We start from the raw sequence: 22,402 nt of genomic DNA on the forward strand, positions 1-22,402 counted from the left end.
ATAACTTATGGCTATTTGATTCCGTGAGAGTAGGTACCTATTTGTTTTTGGGACCAACATTAATTGTGGCAGTATCTACCTGTGGTTAAATTAAACACTCTCAATTTAGTGGTATCTCGTAAGTAACGAACTTTATTTACAATACATGATTCTATATACAAAAATAAAGTTTTGGTTTGTTCATATTACAAAATCATATAAAAATATTATATTACTAACAATCGATAAGTATAATTAGACTAAAAATATGTAGGTGTGTAAATATTATTTTTCTAAAATTTCATTTAAAGTGGAAGGCAATGTGTTTAGAAAAACTATTGATAGTTTTTACAAAAAGCGATACAAAAGTAGATTTTTAAAGATTATCTTAGAAGCGTAGTTTCAAACATAGTTTAGAACTAGTTCAGTCAGTGTTTTGGCTACCGATAAAGTCTGGTAACTGTTCAGGAACACACTCATTTTTGTTACAATAGTGAAAATAAAGCTTTACCATTGCCACTTGAGAATTGGAAATCAATAAAGTTTCCCCTCGACATTAAAAACATTATGTAAACGTGAAAACTTTACTTGAATTCATGCCTTTTACAGGCAGTATACATAAAAACAAAACCAAGCCCGAAAAGCCTGAATGACCGACTTTGGAATGAATTTAACAAATAAATGGATATTTTACATACATCCCTGTCATTAGCGAAAAAACCCTGACTACCTTATCTGCTAACTGGAAATACACAATTTACTAAATAAAGCATTAAATAAGTATACAAATTAAAAACCATCACTTTTTCAATAACCCAGATTCAAGACCTCACAATATAGTATACGAAATAAGCTTAAACTCTGGAAATAACTAAAACTATCATACAAGATAAATATAAAATTACATTTAAGCATTAAAATATCATGCCTCTATTCGCATAACTAACAAAAAATAACAAGTCTTTAGTCAGAAGAAAATAATATCTTTGATTACAATATCTAAACAATAAGTATTTTTAATTCTAATTTTTCCAACAAAAAGGTGTGCTTTAAATTTTTTTATGAAAATATACCTCTTTATCATCACAGATACTTTGACAAAGACAAATCTTACAATAACTAATCTTACAATAAAATGTGACTAAGCTTAATTTAATAACAAAACTCTATGAGCATTTTTACTAAGTTTTATCCGATGAAACCTTACCCAGAGAAAACAGAATAGCATAGATATTTGGTTCTTCATAATAAAGATATTGCTCTAAAAACAAAAATCAAATAAAAATAAGTAGTACATCTAAAAGTACGACTAAATACAAAATTCTTTATACAAACGTTGCTAGTAATCAGGTCCCTGGTGCATTATTGGACATGATTGCATCAGTCGATGTCCAGGCTTTTGAAGCTGCTGGTAAAACTGGCAAACATGCCTCTGCTTGGTTTCTTTATCCTTTTCTTTTCGTCTGCTTTGAATATCTCAGTCTCTATCAACCAATCCCTATAGTTTTCTTCCATGTTCTTTCTTTGTTCCTCGTGGAACTGCTTGACTGGGGGGAGGGGGCCGCCGTAGTCTTCGGGCAGGAGTTCCTTATCCACGACAGAAGCTGGGCCCTCGGAAGAAAAGTTGAGCAAATTGAGGAGATTTGAGTGGATGAGCGGCTTGACGAGGCACATTACTTGGTTGATGAAGGAAACCGTGTGAACGACATGGATTTTCTTAAGACGGCAAGGATGGGCGTTCTGAAAATAGAAATAAGATACTTGTTACAATAATTGTAAAACGTAGGCAATGTTTAAAACGAACTGCGATAAAAATTTAATCAATATAAGATCAGTAAGACCATTCAGCATAAAAAGACGGTTGACGATGAAAAGATAAAAAGAAAATCCTTTATTCTTCTAACCTGAATATAATGCATGAAAGCTCTCAACGCTGGCAGCGTGACCCTGGTCAAATGGCCAAGGCTGCAGCCCTTCATGTCGAAGATGACGATGTACCCGTCGGACAGGCAGTCCTCGGACAGCTTGACGTCGTTGAACATGCAGAACACCCGGACGGCGTCCGCGAAGTTCAGCTTGCTGTAGTCGAATTCGGACAGCCGGTAGAGCAGCACGTGGTAACCTTCGGTGGTTTTGTTCGGGAGGGCGATCATGTTCCTGGAAATACAGTTAATTGTCTTTAGACGTGTGGTAATAATCCGCAGGTGTATTTATTTAATTAAAATGCAAGGGAAGTGTAGCTAATCTTTCTCCTTTATTAGAGAAAGAGATAAGTCAGAACAGAGGAGTCAGAACTCCTTCGGATTGAAATGTACTTGATGACGGTGTCTATGAGATAAGGCTGAGTTGCACCACCTAACTTTAAAGCTAACTTTAACGATAACCGGTGCTTTTTGTATGGAATTTAACAGATTTTTTACGTTTGTTAAAGTGAAAGTAAGATGGTGCAACCCAGCCTAAGTCTTTCTTGATAGAGTAAATATGTACAGCATACAAGCATAGTATTTAGGTACAGTTTTATAATTTTTTACCCTACGCAATATAAGGTAAGAATGTTATTTTAACCCTTTTTATCGAAAGACAAACATTCGCATAAATACACCGCTGATAATAAAACGTTATCTTGTGCTTTAAATGAAATATTGGCATGATACTACAGTTTCATACCAACAGGCCCCTAATGAATGTATAGAGTGCATAATAGAGTGTCATCAAGAAAATTACTGCCTAGGCAAATTAATAGACAAGTGCTACCTAGCCATTTAGCGCCTACTTCGGCGGAATGCGGCCTTGTGATTTGCATTCAGTTGCAGTATGGAAGCACCGACCTATTTTTCAGTACACTAGTTCTAAAACGTGTAGCAACTTAAAACTTTTTTCAGTTTAAATTTTTCATACGTTATGTAGTGATTCTATAATTAAATCTTATATTTATTTATTTATTTATTTGTTGGTATGATGGATGTGGTTGTCTGCATGCGATTTTTGCCGCAAAATGGCATTTAGACAGCCGCAGAAGATGCCACAGTGTCTCCTTCGATGTGCTACCGCCTGTACCTACGTAATAAGTGTTTACAACGACCACTCTCAACACAAGTTTAATTAACTGTTTTATCTAAACTGTGGTAAATGATGCTGGTGTTGAATTATAATATTGGTATATTAGTACTTATTTATTTGCTACTGTACTTCAATACTGTTTTTTTACCCAAATAAATAAATAAAAAAAAAAGGTATTTCTAAAATATCTTAAACGTTGTAGGTAGTTTTCATTCTTCATCAGCATTTTCATTATTTATTATTATTTTTATTTTATTTTTATTTATTTAGTCATTATTGTTATTTTAATCTTTACTCCGACATAATGAAGGTCAAAGTTTGATTCAAACTCAAGATCTGTCCTATGATTTCACCATTATCATCATCATCATTTCAGCCACAGGGCGTCCACTGCTGAACACAGGCCTTCCCCAATGACTTCCACATCGCACAATCGGTAGCGGCCTGCATCCAGTGCCTTCCTGCTACCTTTCATTCCTATGATTTAATTGAAATTAAATTCAACCCAAGTATTGACTACAAGTTTTAGGTTTCGTTACAGACTTCATAATATCACGAGTAAATCTTTTTTCCCTTGCCTCTTTGCTTTATGAATAACGATTGTCTGCGCACAATTAGGGTTAAAGTCAATGTATGCAGCATCGTCATGTTTTTATTATGCAATGCAAGTCCATTATTTGAGGAGCATTCGCGTCATGATGACACGAAAACGGAGGTCACAATTTTATTGTTATTTTCGTCAACGTTGTAGAACAATCATGAATCTTAATAATGAACAATAAAATGCAAATTACTAAAAGGTAAGTAAGCTTGTAGTTTTTTGAATAAGTATATTTACTGCTTGAATAAAACTATTTATCAATAGATCACATAGAGATAAACATAGTTAATAAGTACACCTTATTTGATTACTTATAATAACTGCTTAATATTTAATTGCTTCCACCTATAAATTCCATAATCCTCTTTGTGAATAATAATTATTAGTTACTAGCTGACCCCGCGAACTTTGTTCCGCCTTAATGGCAATAAATAAGCAGACTTTTTTTTTAATTTCGAACGGGATAAAAAGTATCCTATGTCCTTCTCCTGGCTCTAAACTACCTCCCTGACAATTTTCAACTAAATCGGTTCAGCCGTTCTTGAGTTATAAGTGGAGTAACTAACACGACTTTCTTTTATATATGTTACGGTCAAAGTGATAAATGTGAAAATTATGAATAATCGCCGGTTATTATGAATAATTACCGCATGATTTGGTTAATGTGATTAATATGAGGTCATTTATGTGTGTATAAAACTAAATAGGCGGCTTAGGGGTGGCCCAAGGGCCACCCCCGCCGCACCTTAACCTATTTTTCACTTTAAATCAAAACATTATGTTATAGGCATCATGGAAAAGTAATATTATGCAAGAAACATTCCAAACTCATTATGCCAAATTATATTAATATATGATATCAAAACGTTCAAAAGTTTGGCTGTACACGAGCACGTACACAAGATGTTGTTCTCTTTTAAGAAATTTGTTAGTACTAAGGTTGAATTATTAAATAATCACTGTTAAATGTGATTAATTTATCACTTTTACCGCGACTGTCGGTAATTATTCATAATAACCGGTTATTATTAATAATTTTCAATTTATCACATTAACCGTAACATATATATAGATTAACTAAGATATGCAATTAAGTTCAATGTCAGTAACAGAGGATATAACTTATTGTTACATAATTAAACACAATAACACAAACAGAGATTTTATTTTATTTATTTATACTTTGCACATAAAAGTACAGTAGCGGACTTAATGCCAGGTGGAATTCTCTGCCAGTCAACCACAGGTCAATTAAAGATACTAAGGCGGTGCAAAAAATATGATGGTTTAGATAGTATATTTTATTATGTGTTCCTCATAAATAATCATTATGAGAAACACTATTCCTGAAAAATGTTCACACTAATTATTTTTTCAAATAAATAAATATGGTCAACCATATCACTACATCTAATCAAGACATTAACATCTCACATTTCTCCGGGACGTTGCTCTACGTGGGACCTCACTATCGTTCCAGATGGCGATTCCTTTATTGACACTAAGTCAAAGTCAAAGCTTTTATTCGGCACTTAGGCCCTTTCCCTTTAGGAGGCTTATACATTCTTCTTCTTCCTCGGTCTCTCACTGATGAGGATCGCGACCACAGATCGTGTTCCTCCACAGACTGCAGTCATAATGCGGTGAGGAAGACGGTGGGCGGAAGTAAATAATCATTATGAGAAACACTATTCCTGAAAAATGTTCACACTAATTATTTTTTCAAATAAATAAATATGGTCAACCATATCACTACATCTAATCAAGACATTAACATCTCACATTTCTCCGGGACGTTGCTCTACGTGGGACCTCACTATCGTTCCAGATGGCGATTCCTTTATTGACACTAAGTCAAAGTCAAAGCTTTTATTCGGCACTTAGGCCCTTTCCCTTTAGGAGGCTTATACATTCTTCTTCTTCCTCGGTCTCTCACTGATGAGGATCGCGACCACAGATCGTGTTCCTCCACAGACTGCAGTCATAATGCGGTGAGGAAGACGGTGGGCGGAAGTTTGCATCGTGCGGTCCACACAGCTTATGACCGCAGTCTGTGGAGGCTTATACATACACGTCCCAAATATAGCTTGCCCTACCACTAATTCGGGACATCATAATATAGGCTGATGCTGAATTGGCAGGAAAAAAGCAGTAAAGTAAGATTAAAGAAGAAGAAAGATGGGTTTTAGAAACTCACGTGATATCCAGTATGGCTTTGTTCTTCGGCGACAGAGGATCCCGATTGCTGAACAGATCTGGGGTGTTTGCGCGCAGTGTGAAGTAGCATTCGATCGTGTCCTTCGTCTCTTTCACTTTGTAGTAGTTGGAGTGCAAGAACAACATCACGTACTCGTCGGAGATGTACGGCAGATGCGCCTGGCTCTTCATCCTGGAATCGAGAGAATCAGGGTTTTAATTAAATTTTTGTCACATAATCAAATCGCATAGTATCTCTACTCCTCAAAAAAAGAGACGTCAGAAGTTGAAAGGATTGTTTATTTCAGTCAGTCTTCAGTTATGTATAATGCAAGTAATTCAATGCAGAAAAATATTTATCTAAATACATGCCTACATAAAACTGTCATGGAATAAGATTTCGTAAATCATTTGTTAGACAGAGACAAAAAAAGCCGTCAACGGATTAATTAAACCGTCACCAATTCAAAATTTTTATTGAATAACGTGAGTAATTTCTAAGAAAAGTGGCTGTGAATACTAAAACCGAATTCCCACGAGTTATAAATCGTTAGGAAACCGCGTAGTTTGCGTGGTGCAATTAGAGTTTTCTTTCGCCACCGACACGATTTTAGCGATTGCCCTTTCGTAACCTATGGTCCATAAAACGTAGGAAATTGTCAAAAGCCCTATTGCTTCAGTTCGTCAATTGTTACGACTACCATCCGGTGTGAATGCGTAGTACCTGCCTGACCAGACGAACGAGTTATTAGCACTAGCTTCGGTTCGCGGATTTGTCCCCGTTATTTCAATCATTCTTCAGAAATAATCGCTCATCCTAATCAAAAACAAAATGTATCTAATGACATAGGTATATCTTCACTAAATACAGTACTTCATCGTCTTTTTATGCTTAAGTAGGTAGTCCTCAAAATTACAGATGAACTTTGTAAGTTTAACGTGGAATGATCGTTATCTCTGTTGATAGTACAGATTAATTACTTATGTTACTTATCAGTAAGTAACATAAGTAATTAATCTGTACCTGTATTACTATTAATCACCTGTCTACCTCTTCACACACAATTAGCAACTCGCAGAGCTTCCACGCACGAGTAAAGCACACTCGCTTCATTGCTTAATATTATTTATAGGTAATATGCACCATGCCTCCCCCATTTGTAGTGGACGTCATATTTTGGCTGAAACGAACGAACGATGCACCATGCATACGATCCTATTTCGATCTAATCCATAAAAAACTGCTTTAAGTTTAAAAAGGACAACACGAGTTTCAAGTTCAAGCCTAATTAACACAAAGTGGTGGGCACTTGTTTTTTGCCAACCAACACAGGTTTCAGTTATATTTTAACTTCTGGCTCGAATTCAAGCAGCCCTTAATGAAAATACGCTATTATGGTTTTTGGCAAACTTAGCGGGGCATGAGAACCGCTGAGCTAAATGAGAGTATTGTCCTAGTTTCGGCTCAGCATGTTTTATCTACCGTCGGGGTACTTTGCTTAAAGAACTCTTTCCTTTGTGAGCGTTTTTATATTCAAAATATCGTAATAAAGGCATGAATGTTCGATTGGATAAGAAAGAAACAGTTTTTCAAGTATCTTAAATTCATTTGTGTAATTTTTATTGGTTACCTATGCTTGAATTTCAAGTTTTATGTGATTTAGAAACAATTTGCTACAATTTTATCATTTACTTTTAGAGTTTGCACAGAAGGAAAGTATCGTTAAATTTTTCGCATCAGAAGGACGAAAGCAAACGCAACCACGAAAAAATGGTGTCACGATAGAAATTATGAATCGGCACAGTTACCCGTTTCACGCGCGGACGCACCCGTACGAAATGCGAGTAACGCAAGCGCAGTGCATAGTGCGTGCCATTGTGCCCTTTGGGCAATTGCCGCATTTCTGCTAATAAACAAGTGCCATATTGTGAACTACTAAATACCTACTTGATAACTCTAGAGTAACTTTGATTAACTGCCACAACATTTAATATGAGACACAATAAGCGCACAAGCGACCGATTTTTGCTTTTCCTAAGCACGTCTTTCGTAAGGGAAGAACAGATTGATTAAAATATATAAGTGTTTGGCAGTTGGAAGGTAAAAGTAGCCAATTCATCTAAGGTAGAGGATTCTGTGTGAAGCTCGCTTCCAACTTTGGCATACCGATTGAGTCCCAGACGGCATTAATTAATGTCATAACAATTGATTATCTATTGTGTCTAGATTCGCGGAGCTTGAAGGATTAATGATCATCACTTCAATCAGAAGATATGCAGGTTAAGATCTTCCCCGTTGAGGTAGAGTGTGCTGGAATCTTTCGTTTTGAAAATACGTGATCAGAAAAGAACGTCATAAAAATGAAAAAATCTTTCTTCTTCTTATTCGTTTCGCTCTTGGCAGTGCGGTCGTGGTCACGTTGAGGCATTGTTCACATGGTTGTAGAGGCGGATACAACTCTCCGCACTATCTCCCGCCATCCTTCTCTGTTAGCAGACTGTCTGGTGCAGTCACATACGCCGTCTTTACTCTTCGCCGTCATAAAATCTTTACTTTCACTGTTACTAATAATCCTTTTATGGGAAGGTATACTCGTATATGCCATCTAAAATACAAATTATGCAGATTTAAGTATATTATCCTATGTAAAAAATTCACAATATAATCGCATATTGTACAAACGATAACGTTACATATTACATTATTCTAGCTTACAATCAATTATTATTTACTACACTGACCTGGGAGCGTCCGTCAATGGAATTCCGAACTATGTGTTCACTTTCACCGAACACTGTGTGACGTGACCAAGCGTTTAACACCGTACGGGTTAAATCTAATTCGGTTATATCAATGAAAACTATAATTTAAAAGCTTGTGTTGTATGTACAAAATCGTCTATTACGGTCATTCTCACGATTAGGCGTTCTCAGCCTAATTACCATATCATTTTTGAAATTTGGCTTAATTGACTTAAACGCATTTAAATATGAAACACATGAAAAGTACGAATTTAACTATCGTTAAGGCGTCAAATTATTCCAAGCGGTTTACGCGTAAATGAGACCCAAAAATTTTATGGTCACGGTAATTAGATAAGGCTAATACTTAATCTAACGGTAATTAGAAAAAATATGTAAAATAGCAAGAAAACAATATCTTGCATTGATAAATTTGTATATAAATATATAGCGTCATAAAAAACGCTGTAGGTACACTTAATAACCCTTTGAAAAAAGGAAAACACTCATTTCTATTATTTATTGCATCAAGATATTTTCAGTATACTGCAATAATTGAGGCTATAACAGGAACACTTAGTTTCGGCCAGAAGGGGCTACGTGTCACATTTCATCAGAATCTTAATCATCATTTATTTGATTTCAATGTGGTATAAACGATTTAACGTACAGATAATAGATCAGGACATCTCACAAATTTGATTTTTCGGATATGCATATATCGAAAAATTAATTAATGATTTAGGTGATTTTTCCTCTTTTTAATCTATCTGCGATCAGCCATCACCCATTATCAGATTAAATTGAATTTGTAATAATGACAGTTCCAGCTCAGCATATCCCATGATTTGTCACCTCGATTCTCGAGATTGATGCTATTCGCTTTCTCCTGAGCCTAAATGCAGAATTCTCTGTCCAGTACCCATTGCATATCACGAAGTTTTTTCTATGCATAACAAAGCAGGTAGGATGCAGTTTAGGATGGTACAAAGTGCCTATACACTCTTGCCTTGAAAAGTCCCATTGTCTGTAGATTTGTTCTCTTTTGTTCTTAATGTGATCACGCCAGGTAAGTGTTACTGTTGGAAAATCTCATCTTCTTAGGGCAAAGGTATTATGGATAGATGTTAATGGTATTATATTAGAATTAATTAATGATTTAAGATGTTAATATCAATTATACTAATAGTAAAAATAAATATCTGGTACGAGACATATTTCATGCAGGGGTGACATCTCCTGGCCATCAGAAAGCCCCGATTTCACTCCAGGTAACTTCTTTTTGTGGGGTCACCTTAGGGGTTAAAATATACTCTTAAATCCAACAACCATGCAGCAACTGAAGCTGAACATTCGTCATGAAATCGAATCTATTTCGAGGTTACTCTAACGAAAGTTTTTTTAAATTTTGATTGTCAGATTGGAAGAAAAGTCCGTACAGTTGTTATGCGAAAGTCTAGATATATTTCATATTTTATATTCATACTTACTCAATCGTGAGTGCAATTTGTAGGTAATAATTTCATACAACGGTGATTATAAATATACGGTAATTAGTACATGGAAATTATAAAACGATAGTTTTTCTTCAAAATTTCCAAAATCTTCAGCGTATGCAAATACTGTCTTACTACAACGTATGAAGGCTAAAGTACTGAATCTATTTAAATTAACAACGTGGATCTACCTTCAAAAATCGAGTATAAAAATAAGGACATGGTAAATAGAAAAATTGAAAACCAAAGATATGGTAATTATACTCTTACGCAATTCATCGACGGTACGCCAACGCAATAGACGTCTACTTGCTAACAGGTCTTAGAACTAACTAAGGGCTCGCGCCGCGCGCGTAAATGATGCGTCAAATATTATTATTTAGGCTTGTGTGCCTAAAAACAGAAAACGTCACGGGAATTAGGACTTTCGCTCGGACAAGCAGTTTTTTAATTCTAATTATTTACAGAATGGTTTTATTGAATAGATATTTTGCTATGCGTAAGACAATCTTTTGTACTCTTTAAAATGTTGAATGGAGTAAACCAAATCTATACGACATAAAAATTACAGCCAAGTTTTAACATTAAGTCGGTGTGCGGACGCGTAACGGTAATTAGAGAACAGAGGTTCATGAAATTAATTAAGTCACAAATACTTAAAATAGAGGCCTATGATTTAATGCACAACTGGATGGGGTTTTTAAGTAACATATAAAAATACTTGCATGTCTCTAATTTGTCATTTTCAACGATTTAACAGCCCGGACACGCAAAAACTAGCTCATCTGAGAATGGCCGATTAATAAAACACAGGTTACGTCACAGCAATCAGCATCTAAATGATATACTGAAATGAATTTGAAAGTTAAATACCTATCTTGAAGAATGAAGATCGTGCTTATTTATTTATACCTACTGTATTTACGATTAACGAGCCTTTATTACTCCATGTTGGTCATTCAGACTTTATGTCCATTTTTTGTGAGCGTCTTTTGGTTAAAGTCAATTATGTATTATTATTATAAACGATTACCCTTGCGTCTTTTGCGTGAATGTCAAAAAGGTAATAAATACTTAATCCACATATTATTCATAAGGCATAAAATTGAGCATAAGTATTAGGTATATTTGGCATAGAAACATAAGAAAAGCTAAAGGGCAAACGTAGAGACTAGTATTATGTTATGAGGAACAGATAACAATGTTCACCCCGCGCGTGGGGTCACTCTAGTCAATTACATAACCCATGAGGCGGAAGGCTACCTAGTCCCATAGTGATTTCTAGGAAAAGCGTCGGTCCATAATAGTATTGTATGAGAGCCGTAAATGCACTCAATGTCGAAGGGTACTCCGATGTGTTTGTGTACTTTCACTTGTTTATCTGTGATGTTTATGTTTTGATAACAGATAATAACTACATTAAAGTTTGAATTAAATGGACTGATGAAAATGCATTTATTGGCTTCACGAGAACTACAGAATGAACAGAAGAGCTAAGCTCACCACGCTTTATGTATGTAGATCCGAGGACAAAGTTGCAGGTGTGGCCTAAAATATACGCGTATGGGGAACCAATCAGTGAATAAGCCACCTGGTAGGGAAAATTGAAATAAAAAAAAACTAAAGGGGTTCCTTGTCAGGACTACGGAATCCTAAAAATGACTATTCTCTGAAGTTCACCAAATATTTATCCCATCGTATATTCAGACAATGATGGCTATCGTTTTAATACATAACAGCAGTGGCGGATTTACAGATTTGCCGCCCGTGTGCTTTGTTATTGGATCTCATTTGACTTTTATGTTTTGAAATCGAGTAAGCGCCCTCTGAAATCTGCCGCCCCTAGGCCGCTGCAGCAGGAATGACTAGAATATTAGATTAGTGAGTGCAAATGCAATAGTCCTCCTACCACTTCAGCGACAACTAGGTGACGTCTCAAGCGAATGACAGGACCTTAGTCTACAATGGTGCTAACTGGTGAACGCAAATTCGATAGCCCTTACTGAATCTGACATAGTGATCTATCAACGCACAGCTCAAACCAACTGAAACTCCACCCCTAAGGGGGTAAAACGGGATCCACGCGTACGAAGTCGCGGACGGCTGCTAGTGAACAATATAATTACAATTAAAATAGTAAGACACATTATGTACTCATGGCTTGACGTTACGGCTGCGATGCTGACTGCCGAGTCAGCTTGTGACCACTCATTAATAAACCCGTTAAGACCCGTGTCTTACTATTTTAATTGAAATGGAACGCGAAAGTTTAAATCTTACAATATAATTACAATTACCATTCTCTAATCTGCTGGATCTCATCCTCGTGCCCGTCGGGCAGCGGCTTGAGCCCGCGCATGAACGGGTGCGTGTACTTGGTCGCCGACATCCTCCGCGCCCGGCCAGCTGCAAGGGAGAAAACAGGGAATTATCACCTGAATACATGTTTGGTAAACAATTATATTGCACTGAGCCTCTTGATGGACACATTGTGCATTATCATTATTATCGTTTCAGCCATAGGACGATCACTACTACTGAACATAGGCCTCTCCCAATGACTTCCACAATGACCGATTGGCAGCGGCCAGCGGCCTGCATCCAGCGCCTTCCCTCTACCTTTATTAGTCGGTACTTTGTGCATAATTTGTGGTTAGTTCTCCTACTTCAGCCAACCCAGATCACCCTAAAAAGCGAGCAGTCTAGGTCGCTGCAGGCTTCTATTGGCAGATAATGACTAAGTTTGTTGCGTCGCTTCTACTCAGCACTGGCCAAACGTTGGTTTACGCGAAGGAAAGTCGAAAAGGTTATCAGACATATTAAGGCTACTTAAGGGTAATAGTATAGCATAGCTTTTTAAGAAGAAAACCTAGAAGGGACATTATGTTAATTTGGTGAAATTATGAGTGAACAAGTCATACAAGTGACTATATCATGTAATAATAGATACCTACCTATTTCAAACATACATCTATTCACTCTACATAATAATGCATGCGGAAGACATCTTCCAACAAGTGCTTATGTACAGTATAATGTCGTATAATCATTTTATACATTATGTAAATTATAATATCTCTAACCATTTACGTGCTAGAAGCCTACAGCTTGTGAAATTGATATTATCTATTATGAACATCGTTACGGTCAATTGTGCGGGAAAAATTAATACCATAGTAATCTTGGTGTCGACTTGAGACGCGATCATTTACCATACAGGAAATAATATTGCTGTCATTGTAACTATTCACTTCGAAAATCCATACTTAATGATCGTATAAGGCTGCAGCTACATTGTGATAACTTAGCAGACACAATGTAAAGCAATAAGAGGCAAGTAAGATCTTTTTCCCCAACTTAAACCATCTGGCCAGCGTGGGGAGTGTAGGCAAAACCTCCATTTGCCTCTGGTAAATTGGAGAGGGTCGTGCTCCTGCAGTGGAGACCAATAAATGACTGATGATGAAGATTTTTTAGGCTTTTAGGCAGGGTAAAGGTACCCCTACCTAATGTACCCATCGATATACACATAGAAATCGAATCCATAATCTATTCGACTTTGAAAGGTAATATTAGGGTTTATGGAAGTACTAGCTTTCCGCCCGCGGCTTCACTCGCATGGAATCTTGTCTGTCACAGAAAAACCGTATCGCGCGCGTCCTTGTTTCAAAAACCGGGATAAAAACTATTCTATGTCCTTTCCCGGGACTCAAACTATCTCTATGCCAAATTTCATCAAAATCGGTTCAGTGGTTTAGGCGTGAAAGCGAGACAGACAGACAGAGTTACTTTCGCATTTATAATATTAGTATAGATTAACCATTTTCTCAGTAAATATTGGATTTACGGTTATCGGATCAAATAAATGAGCTTGTTAGTTTCCTCGAATCGCGCGCATCAATATTCATCGACACATACTCCACTCGCAACTAAAACTAGTTGTTACGAATTCCGAGTACTCAAAATTCGGGCATGGCGCGATTACGGCACCGCCAGTCAGCCGCGACTGAAGCGGTTCGCTTGTAACAACACGAACGCTGCTCATTACGCTTGTAATTAGACGGGAATTAGGCAAGGCACAAGTCTCTGGCAAGGCAAGTACAGTATAAACCAGTGTTTTTCAACCTATGGGTCGCGAGAGGTCGTTAAAACCACCTCAGTAAAGAACAGTCAATTTTATCCGAAATGCAAATGCATAAATTTTAATGTTGTATGGATTAAAGTATTCGGTCCCTACAACATCTTTTGTAATATTATAAAATGCATGAAAAAAAAGCGGACGGTCGGGGTCCCCGCAAAAAATTGTTTTTTTCATACCAGGGAGGTCGCCAAATATTTTTTCATACTAAGGGGGTCGTGTCATGAAAAAGGTTGAAAAACGCTGGTATAAACTATACCTTGTATTCATCATAAACATCATTTCAGCCGTGAGTCCACTACTGAACATAAGCCTCCCCCAATGATTTCCATAATGACTGGTCTTAGCGGCCTGCATCCAGCGCCGACATCCTTATAATACCAGATCTAAATCATGAGTCACGACATATTGTGCAGACTTCTGGAAGAAAACTATTTTTTAGGATTGAAACTGCAGCTTTGGAGGACCGTATTAAAAAGTTTACAATAAAGAACATTTGATATTATACCTAATAGCTTTAATATTGATAGTAACAATACTGATTGGCAAAATTGAAAATTAAATTTTAATATAAAAATAATACACCAATGTTACTCAAAACTTTTCATTGGGTGACATGACAAAATTATCAACGTTACTTTTCATATTAAATTGGATAAGTGCTTGAAACTGAAAAGGATCTCAAAGTACAAATAAAATAGCAACTAATTTTTGAAGTATTTTTAAACACTCTTGTTAGGAAAATACATAAAATTTTATATCCTTAATAACTAACGCGAATAATTTGAAAAAATTCGCACTGAAGTTTTTTCGTGCACCGAACCGATATAACGAGCTGGAGCACGACCAGTCTGGTACTTAATTAAAATGTAATTACTCAATATTTGTAGATTTATGACATAAACATTCGTTTTAATTAATTTGGTGTCAAATATTAAGGACACTGTTCTACCTACAATAATAAGTTGGTACACACTCTTTATTAATGTCCTATTTCACTTATAATATGCCTTATCTAGATTCATTATTAAGTTTACAGTGTAATTAAACACAGTTAATAATTACTTTTCTACAATAAATTCATAACCGGTATTTGTAGTTAAACAGAGGCGGAATGATTTTTAAGGCTGAGTTGCACCACCTACCTAACTTTGACCGTAACTATAACGATAATAATCGGTGATTTTTTGTATGGAATTTGACAGATTTTTGACGTCCATCCAAGTTAAAGTATCTTACAACTCATTATCGTGCAACTTGGCCTATGGTTTATCCTAGCTGGGTTCTGGGCGCTAGCCTGAGGCGGAGCTGCGGACGAATGTACAACTTGGACAATAACTCGCGGCTCCGTTTCTTTGGGCTCTGGTGGAAAAACGTCGGGTTTTAGTGGGTAGGCCCCGCCTTTAGTGGGTAGGCAGGGAGAGTCCCACATAACCCGCTGGCCGTCCCCATCGACCAGTGGGTATGCGCAAAAAAAAGGTTTAAATCCTAGCTAGACTTTAACGGATGAGTATACCTACCTACGCAAATGGACCTGCGAACGTCAGCGTCAAAATATCTTTATGCACTGATCCCACAATCGGCCTTGCAAATAAGGTTCAAAGTGTGGTCAGCAATTTACAACAACCGTATTTATTTGCGGAATCTCGTAATTGGCATCATAACTCGCTTTCTACTCGCACCGAGAAAGTAACGGAAAGCTGGTTCGTAAGCCCCTGCGCATGCTGGCTGTTACGAGGACGTGGCTTATCGTCACGTAGATCCTTGTGAGGTAATCTAAGTATCAGTGTTACTGTTAATAGATTTAGTTGTACGCAGCAAAGCTTTTCTCTTGATGTCCTTAAGTGATAACCAACGCGTTAATATGTAGAGTTTAAATTCAGTGACGTACTATCAAGCCTAAGCAGAAATGCAGACGGTTAGACATGACAGCTAGAGACACCAATGCCCGTATTCACAAACATTACTATGAGGTCTCACAGTGCGCGTGGACGCACAGTGACACACAACCCAAACACAGAGCTCTATTCAACGCTGTGTGTCCGATTTGAAGAATCGCTTTTGAATACAGGCGTAAACCTCATGTCAATCAAAAATAGTTCTTTCAAAGTAGGTACACCTACCTACCATTAACAAAAACAAAATAAATAAATTACCAATAAGGGGGCGTCCATAAATTACGTGAGATTTTTAGGGGGGGGAGGGGGTCAACAAAAACCTCACTAAATCTCACGTGGGGGGGTCTCAGGAAATATCACGTAATTTTTTCCGCAAGAAATAGAGAAATAGAGTTTGCCAGAAAACTGGGTTTAAATCTTAAGTGAAAAAATTGGCCAAGTGCGTGTCGTGCAACGCGCAGAGTAGGGTTCCGTAGTTGTCCGTCGTTAACAAAATATATTTCAGAAGCAAGCAATTACTTCACATAAAGTCGCTTTTAATATTTTCTTCTAAGGAATTTTTATTAGATAGGTATGAAATTTTATAATACATGAGTTAAATGACTATTACTCTTAAACTAACTGACCTACCCTAACCGTTATAGTTTTCTTGAAAGTTTATAAAAAGCAGTATTATTATGAATTTTTCCAGATTTTTCAAGCCAACAGTCTAACAAAAATTGGCACTTTAAACTTTAATAGTTTGCAAACGGACCCCTAAATCGAAAAATAGTCTTTGAAACCCCCAAGTCATCCAACGATATGCTACACGATGGTGTAGAAGATGAAAAAAAATTCATCCCCACTTTACATGTAGGGGAGCTACCCTAAAAAAATGTTTTTTCAAAATTTTATTCTACTGTTTTGTCTAGTGCCAATAGTTTCCAAGTAAAACCTCGGACAGACAGACATATCGAAACTATAAGGGTTCCTTGTCAGGACTACGGGACCCTAAAAAATTATATTTTCTATGATGATAATGACATTTTATTCTATACCGTCTAAACAAATAAAACTAACAATGCTACCGTCTGCATGTGTGAATACTAAAATGCAGAATAAATGACGAAATTAAGAAAATTATAAAACAAGTTTTTTTTTATCAAACTCGATTTTGTTAGATTGTGTAGAAAGGAACAATAATTAGACTAGGTACTTCTGTAAAAAAAAAACAATGAGACCCTAGCACTAACCGCTGTCACTACACATGTTTTTCTGGATCTATTCGTAATCAGTGGGCTTAGTGCGACTTTATATCGATTGTCATCCGCTAGCGACTGAGTAAAAAATGTCATGCATTAAATGTATGATGATTGTACAGCGTCCCTAGCAGATACTTTCAAGAACTAAAATCTTAAACTTTATAGATCTTTTTTATGCACTCGTTAGCGACAACGGTACATGCAAACTCGCACTAAGCACACAAAAATCTTTCTCAGTTAAATTTTTTTTTTTTTTTTTATGTGATAGGAGGCAATTATAACTCCAAAACTATTAAATTTCGGAATTTTTAAATATCACGTGAGATTAGGGGGTGGGGGAGGGGGTCAGGCAAAATCTCACCAAATCTCACCAAGGGGGGCGGGGGGGTTGAAAAATAGTCAAAATTGTCTCACGTAATTTATGGACGGCCCCTAAGTGCAAATCAAAATCGGTGTAAAATCACATTACATTAAATTCGCGAATATTGTCATTAAACGCTGGTATCATGAAAGCAAAAATATTGCATATTAATTAATACTCGTATAAATTGGGTGAATATCTTAATAAAATTCAGTTCAATTGCTTCAATAAAAGTATAGAAGTCATATCTCTCTTTCTAAAATTCTTACTTATGGAAATAGATCAATAGATTTATTTTACATAATAATATATACAATGTGACATCTTTTAGTTATAAATAAATACTTTTTTACTTTATTTTTTTACATACTCGTATGTGTGTATGATCTCTACATTTTCTACTCGTTTAGTTTATAGTCAAAGACTTTCATATTTTCTAAGATCACTGAGAATGGAGGTAATAAACATTGCAGTTATTAACTGTCAGCGTATTACGGTCTCGTTTGTTGGATAATTATGTAGATCACTATGGCAATTATAAGTCATAACTTAGTTAACCTGATCAATGAATGAATCAATAGTCTGCACTTATGAATAACTTACGACGTACATACGTATAACAAAACTTAAATGTTAATAAAATTTATTTTCTAGACTATCAAGTAAAAACAAGAAAAAAAATCCAAAACATTATAATTAACTAGTACCTACTTATGAGCAGTCGATAATTAATATTAGACTATTGATTTTGATTGGCACTAATCTAATTATTATAAAATTGAAACTCAAATTTTATTTATTCGGTAATCAGCAGTAAGAAATCCGTAATATGAAGCCTCTACAAAACTCAAGGTATAATTACTCTGCCTTTTTCAGCTAACAGATCCAAAAATAAAGACCTAATTGAAATGAATTTATGGTTAATTTTAAGTTATTTGTGTTCTATGTCATACAGTTTGCATATAGATACTTTTAAGTGCAGCAATATACCTAACTAAACTAAAACGTACTAACACAGGCTGCAAGTCCTAAATTAACATAACTGGTTTAGAGCTTACCTCCAGAGGTCACAGATACTTGTATCAAACTTTAAACAACAATCTTAATTTAGATTTTACTCAAAAAGTGTCAGCTAATGCGCATTTTAAGCTTGACACATTTCGTTTGAAGTCAAGGAATAATGTAGGATTATTCCTATAAATAAGAAATCATTCAATATTTACAATTTATTGTCATTCTTAATAATGTAATAACAAAACTAAGACCAATACTTACTAGATTGGTACTTTTTATTGGACAGTCGACAACGCATTAGACTCTACATTTTTGATGCAAAAACGCTTCTTCTTGTGTGCCAACATTGGTACTAAACAAAATAAGTAATTCCAGAACGTATCTATTATTTTTGACCGTATGATATCTAATTTGATACGATTAATCACATCATATTCGAAATGCAATCAGCGCAAGAAGTCATCTAAGGCCCAGAACAGACGGTGAAACGCAACTGCAACGAAACTGCAACTGGTAGTTACTTTTGAGTTGCATCTAAGTTTCTGCCATAGCGTCCGTTGAGAGACCACACATGACGCGACCAGTTTCAAAGTTTCAAACTGCAGTTGCGTTTCACCGTCTGTTCTGGGCCTTATTCTTGTCTATGGCCTATGCACACTGCACCCAAATGTTATCGAACGGTCTTGATCCACATTCTATAAGCGAAAACTAGACCGTATCAAGTAAATAAGATTACGGGGTGAGTGTCATGAGAATCGCATATACAATAGTTGGCATTTAGCTCTAATTATAACGTAATTCTTGCATTGTTTCGACGATGTAGTAAATCTAGATACTGCTAAAGTGCTAAGTCATGTTAGTTTTGTTTGTATAAAAACAAACATCTAAAACTTTATGTAGACTATTTTCTTACCCTCCCTTACCTGTACACTTCAAGAAAAACAGTTGCATATGTTTTTGTTTTTAATGTAAAACTGTTAGGAACTCGTGCTTGATAAAGAATGGCTCACTTTGAATTAGAAGAAGAAGACTTAAGATTTAGCAAGAATATTTGTCAATATTGATACTAGATTATTTTATTTATTGAATTTTGCGAAGTCATTGCTTCTTTAAGATAAGATACTTATTTACCTACTTATTTGCTTGGAAAGCTTTAACAAGGCCATCTTCTTTTAAGTTTTAAGTTAATCTGAAAAAAGAACCAGCCTAGCACAATACAAATCCTGCATTCTAAAAATCGTTTGTAGATCTCGTGTGGTGAGACAGTGAATCAGTAGTGTCACTGGCCGCTAAGCAACTGGTGGTAGCGTGACCGCGGCTCACGTAACCAGCACGTAACAGTTACGTACTGGCCAGTGCGCTCACCTGATATTTACCTACCACTTGCTTGGCATTAGACGATTAAAAAAAATTAAATGAGTTAAAAACTCTTTGGTACTTACATGCTATAAAGAAAAACAAATGTTTTATATCACTACAGCAGTTCCTAGCACGTATTGGGCTCTCTAACTTGTACACAGGAGATGCATACAGGAATTACATAGTTAAGATTATGTTTTTGTCTGTAATAAGTAAAAAAATCTCAAAAACTGTAAATTCATGATTTATTGAAGTAATTAAAAATGTAGAGTCATAGTATTGATGTTTATTTTCGTTCAACGATCATACATAATGTAGTGAACTGTCGATTTATTCGTCTGTATTAAGAATTCGTTACCAAACGTATTGTTCTCAGCACAATGAATGCATAAGGTTACTCATCAGACAGGTTAGGTACTGAAGGTTAATAGGTCTCAAAGAATAACAACAACAAAAAAAAATAAGAAATATAATAGGCATTTTGACACCATTCCCCAATAATTCTAAAGCCAAAACTTAAAAAAACTTTTTGTCATTCTCGTGGCTGAACATTAAACATTTATTTTATAAGTACCTAACATAATTTGCTAAGTATAATATTAAGCGAAATGCGGAAGAGAAATTGCATTGTTACGTCACTGAATTAATAAAGTTGGCAGCTGATTCGCTACTGAGATATTTTAACAGTTCATTTCGAAATTGGTATGAACAAATTACAGAGATGGATAACAAACATACGGTCAAGTTGACCAAGATGTTGTGGTAGGTCATGGATGTGATGCCTGCATGGGCGTATGGAAGTCACTTTGAAGGAGCTAATGCCCGTTTTCACCATCAACCCCTAATTTTGAAGTGACCCCTATGGTAACACATAACAGGAATTTTGTTTTCAAAGGGGTCACTTAAAAATTAGGGATTTATGGTGAAAACGGGCATTAGTCAAACTATCTGACCTAAAAATCTATTTGACCAAGGATATTTTATTTTATTTTTATTGTTTATTTATACCACAGTGTTTACGTTGACGTGCTGTCGACTGTACCTACTTTTTTATGCCGAACACAGCAGGTATTTGACCAAATCAACCTAATACTTTTGGAACAGGAAAACCTCCTGTTTTATTTTTAAAAGAAACTTACTGGCGCCAAGAACAATACATAAACTAGTATGCCTTAATTTCCAGATAAATCCGGGCATGATTTAAACTTTGACTGATGTATGAAAGAAAGTTTATTTACGCTGGAAAAAGAAGATAATATTATGTTTTATCATCACTACTTACTGTAATAATTCAAAATGAAATCTAATAAGGTATAAAAGCTTCGCATGCAGACGCACAATTAATGCATTTTTAATTGGATATGCGAGTGTAGTTTTTATCTAATCTTGTTATTTATAATTTGCTTCCATCTAACAGTGCTGGTATTTTACATTAATTATCGACCCAATAACTAACTGACATTCATTAAAAATCCGTGGATAATATTTTAACAGGTAGAATATTCTACTATAAAATTGTTATCCCTAATCGTGACGATCATGATCATGACCTGATGTTAATATTCTTGTTAAGCTTAACTACTAACAATTATTATTATTATAATGATGATGGGTTAGGTAGGTATCTATGTTAAGTTAAGATAAAATGCTGCCATTTAGTACAAACTAATTAACTTTAGTTAATGATGATAAGTTATATTTAACAAATCTGTGTATACTTGCTTTGAATAAGCAAAACAAATGCACTAATAAATATTAACAATGAGAGCAATCGCGAACAAGTTTCAATCAGGACAATGAACCTGTTCGTTATTCACTTGATCATTCACTGAATGTACCTACTCAACAAAGTGAGATGAGATCAATTACAAACTGACCCCGACATTGCATCTCAATCTACATTCGCAGCCTCAGCTCCGAGTTCCGACCATGCTCGTAACGGTACCCGTACTTTACATTTTGTGAGACAGGTTCCGATGAGCGCGTGTCTCGTTCTTCGCTTTCATTCTTCAAACTTTTTACCATAAACAAAACCTCTTTACAATAAGAAAAAAATGTAGAGTCAACATAACGCTGTCCTACTTACGCACTGGCAAACAATGACAGATTTTTATTCATAAAAAAAAATGAAAAAACTTACTCGAATATCAAAAAATCCTTGCTTAGTTGACGAAAATCCAGCACACGTTAGCACGCGGAACGCGCGAAATCAGACGTTAGGTCACTGTGTTTAGTGCCACCGGCTACGTGTGCACACACTGGCACACAATCCGCGACTGACTCGACAACGCAACCTTGTCCAACTTGCGTCGAACGG

At 35.8% G+C, this 22,402-nt stretch overlaps 1 protein-coding gene across 1 annotated transcript; it reads right to left on the bottom strand.

Annotated features, from left to right (window-relative positions):
* Window positions 1-821: 821 nt before the first annotated feature.
* LOC135081986 (clavesin-1-like) lies at window positions 822-22,383 on the bottom strand. Its single transcript, XM_063976738.1, has 5 exons — window positions 22,226-22,383; window positions 12,372-12,480; window positions 5,838-6,029; window positions 1,884-2,136; window positions 822-1,719 (listed from the first exon to the last, which is right to left on the bottom strand). Exons 2-5 carry the CDS (start codon window positions 12,461-12,463, stop codon window positions 1,360-1,362), a joined length of 897 nt encoding a protein of 298 aa, XP_063832808.1. The 5' UTR covers window positions 12,464-12,480; window positions 22,226-22,383; the 3' UTR covers window positions 822-1,359.
* Window positions 22,384-22,402: the final 19 nt, after the last annotated feature.

This window comes from Ostrinia nubilalis, chromosome 21 (assembly GCF_963855985.1).
Source record: "Ostrinia nubilalis chromosome 21, ilOstNubi1.1, whole genome shotgun sequence".
Lineage (NCBI taxonomy): Eukaryota > Metazoa > Arthropoda > Insecta > Lepidoptera > Crambidae > Ostrinia > Ostrinia nubilalis.

Coding starts and splice junctions, on each gene's coding strand:
- LOC135081986 (XM_063976738.1), bottom strand. CDS start 12,463: ATGTCGGCGACCAAGTACACGCACCCGTTCATGCGCGGGCTCAAGCCG. Junction 6,030..12,371: donor ATCCAGCAGATTAGAGAATG/GTAATTGTAATT, acceptor TCTCGATTCCAG/GATGAAGAGCCAGGCGCATC. Junction 2,137..5,837: donor AAAGCCATACTGGATATCAC/GTGAGTTTCTAA, acceptor CTGTATTTCCAG/GAACATGATCGCCCTCCCGA.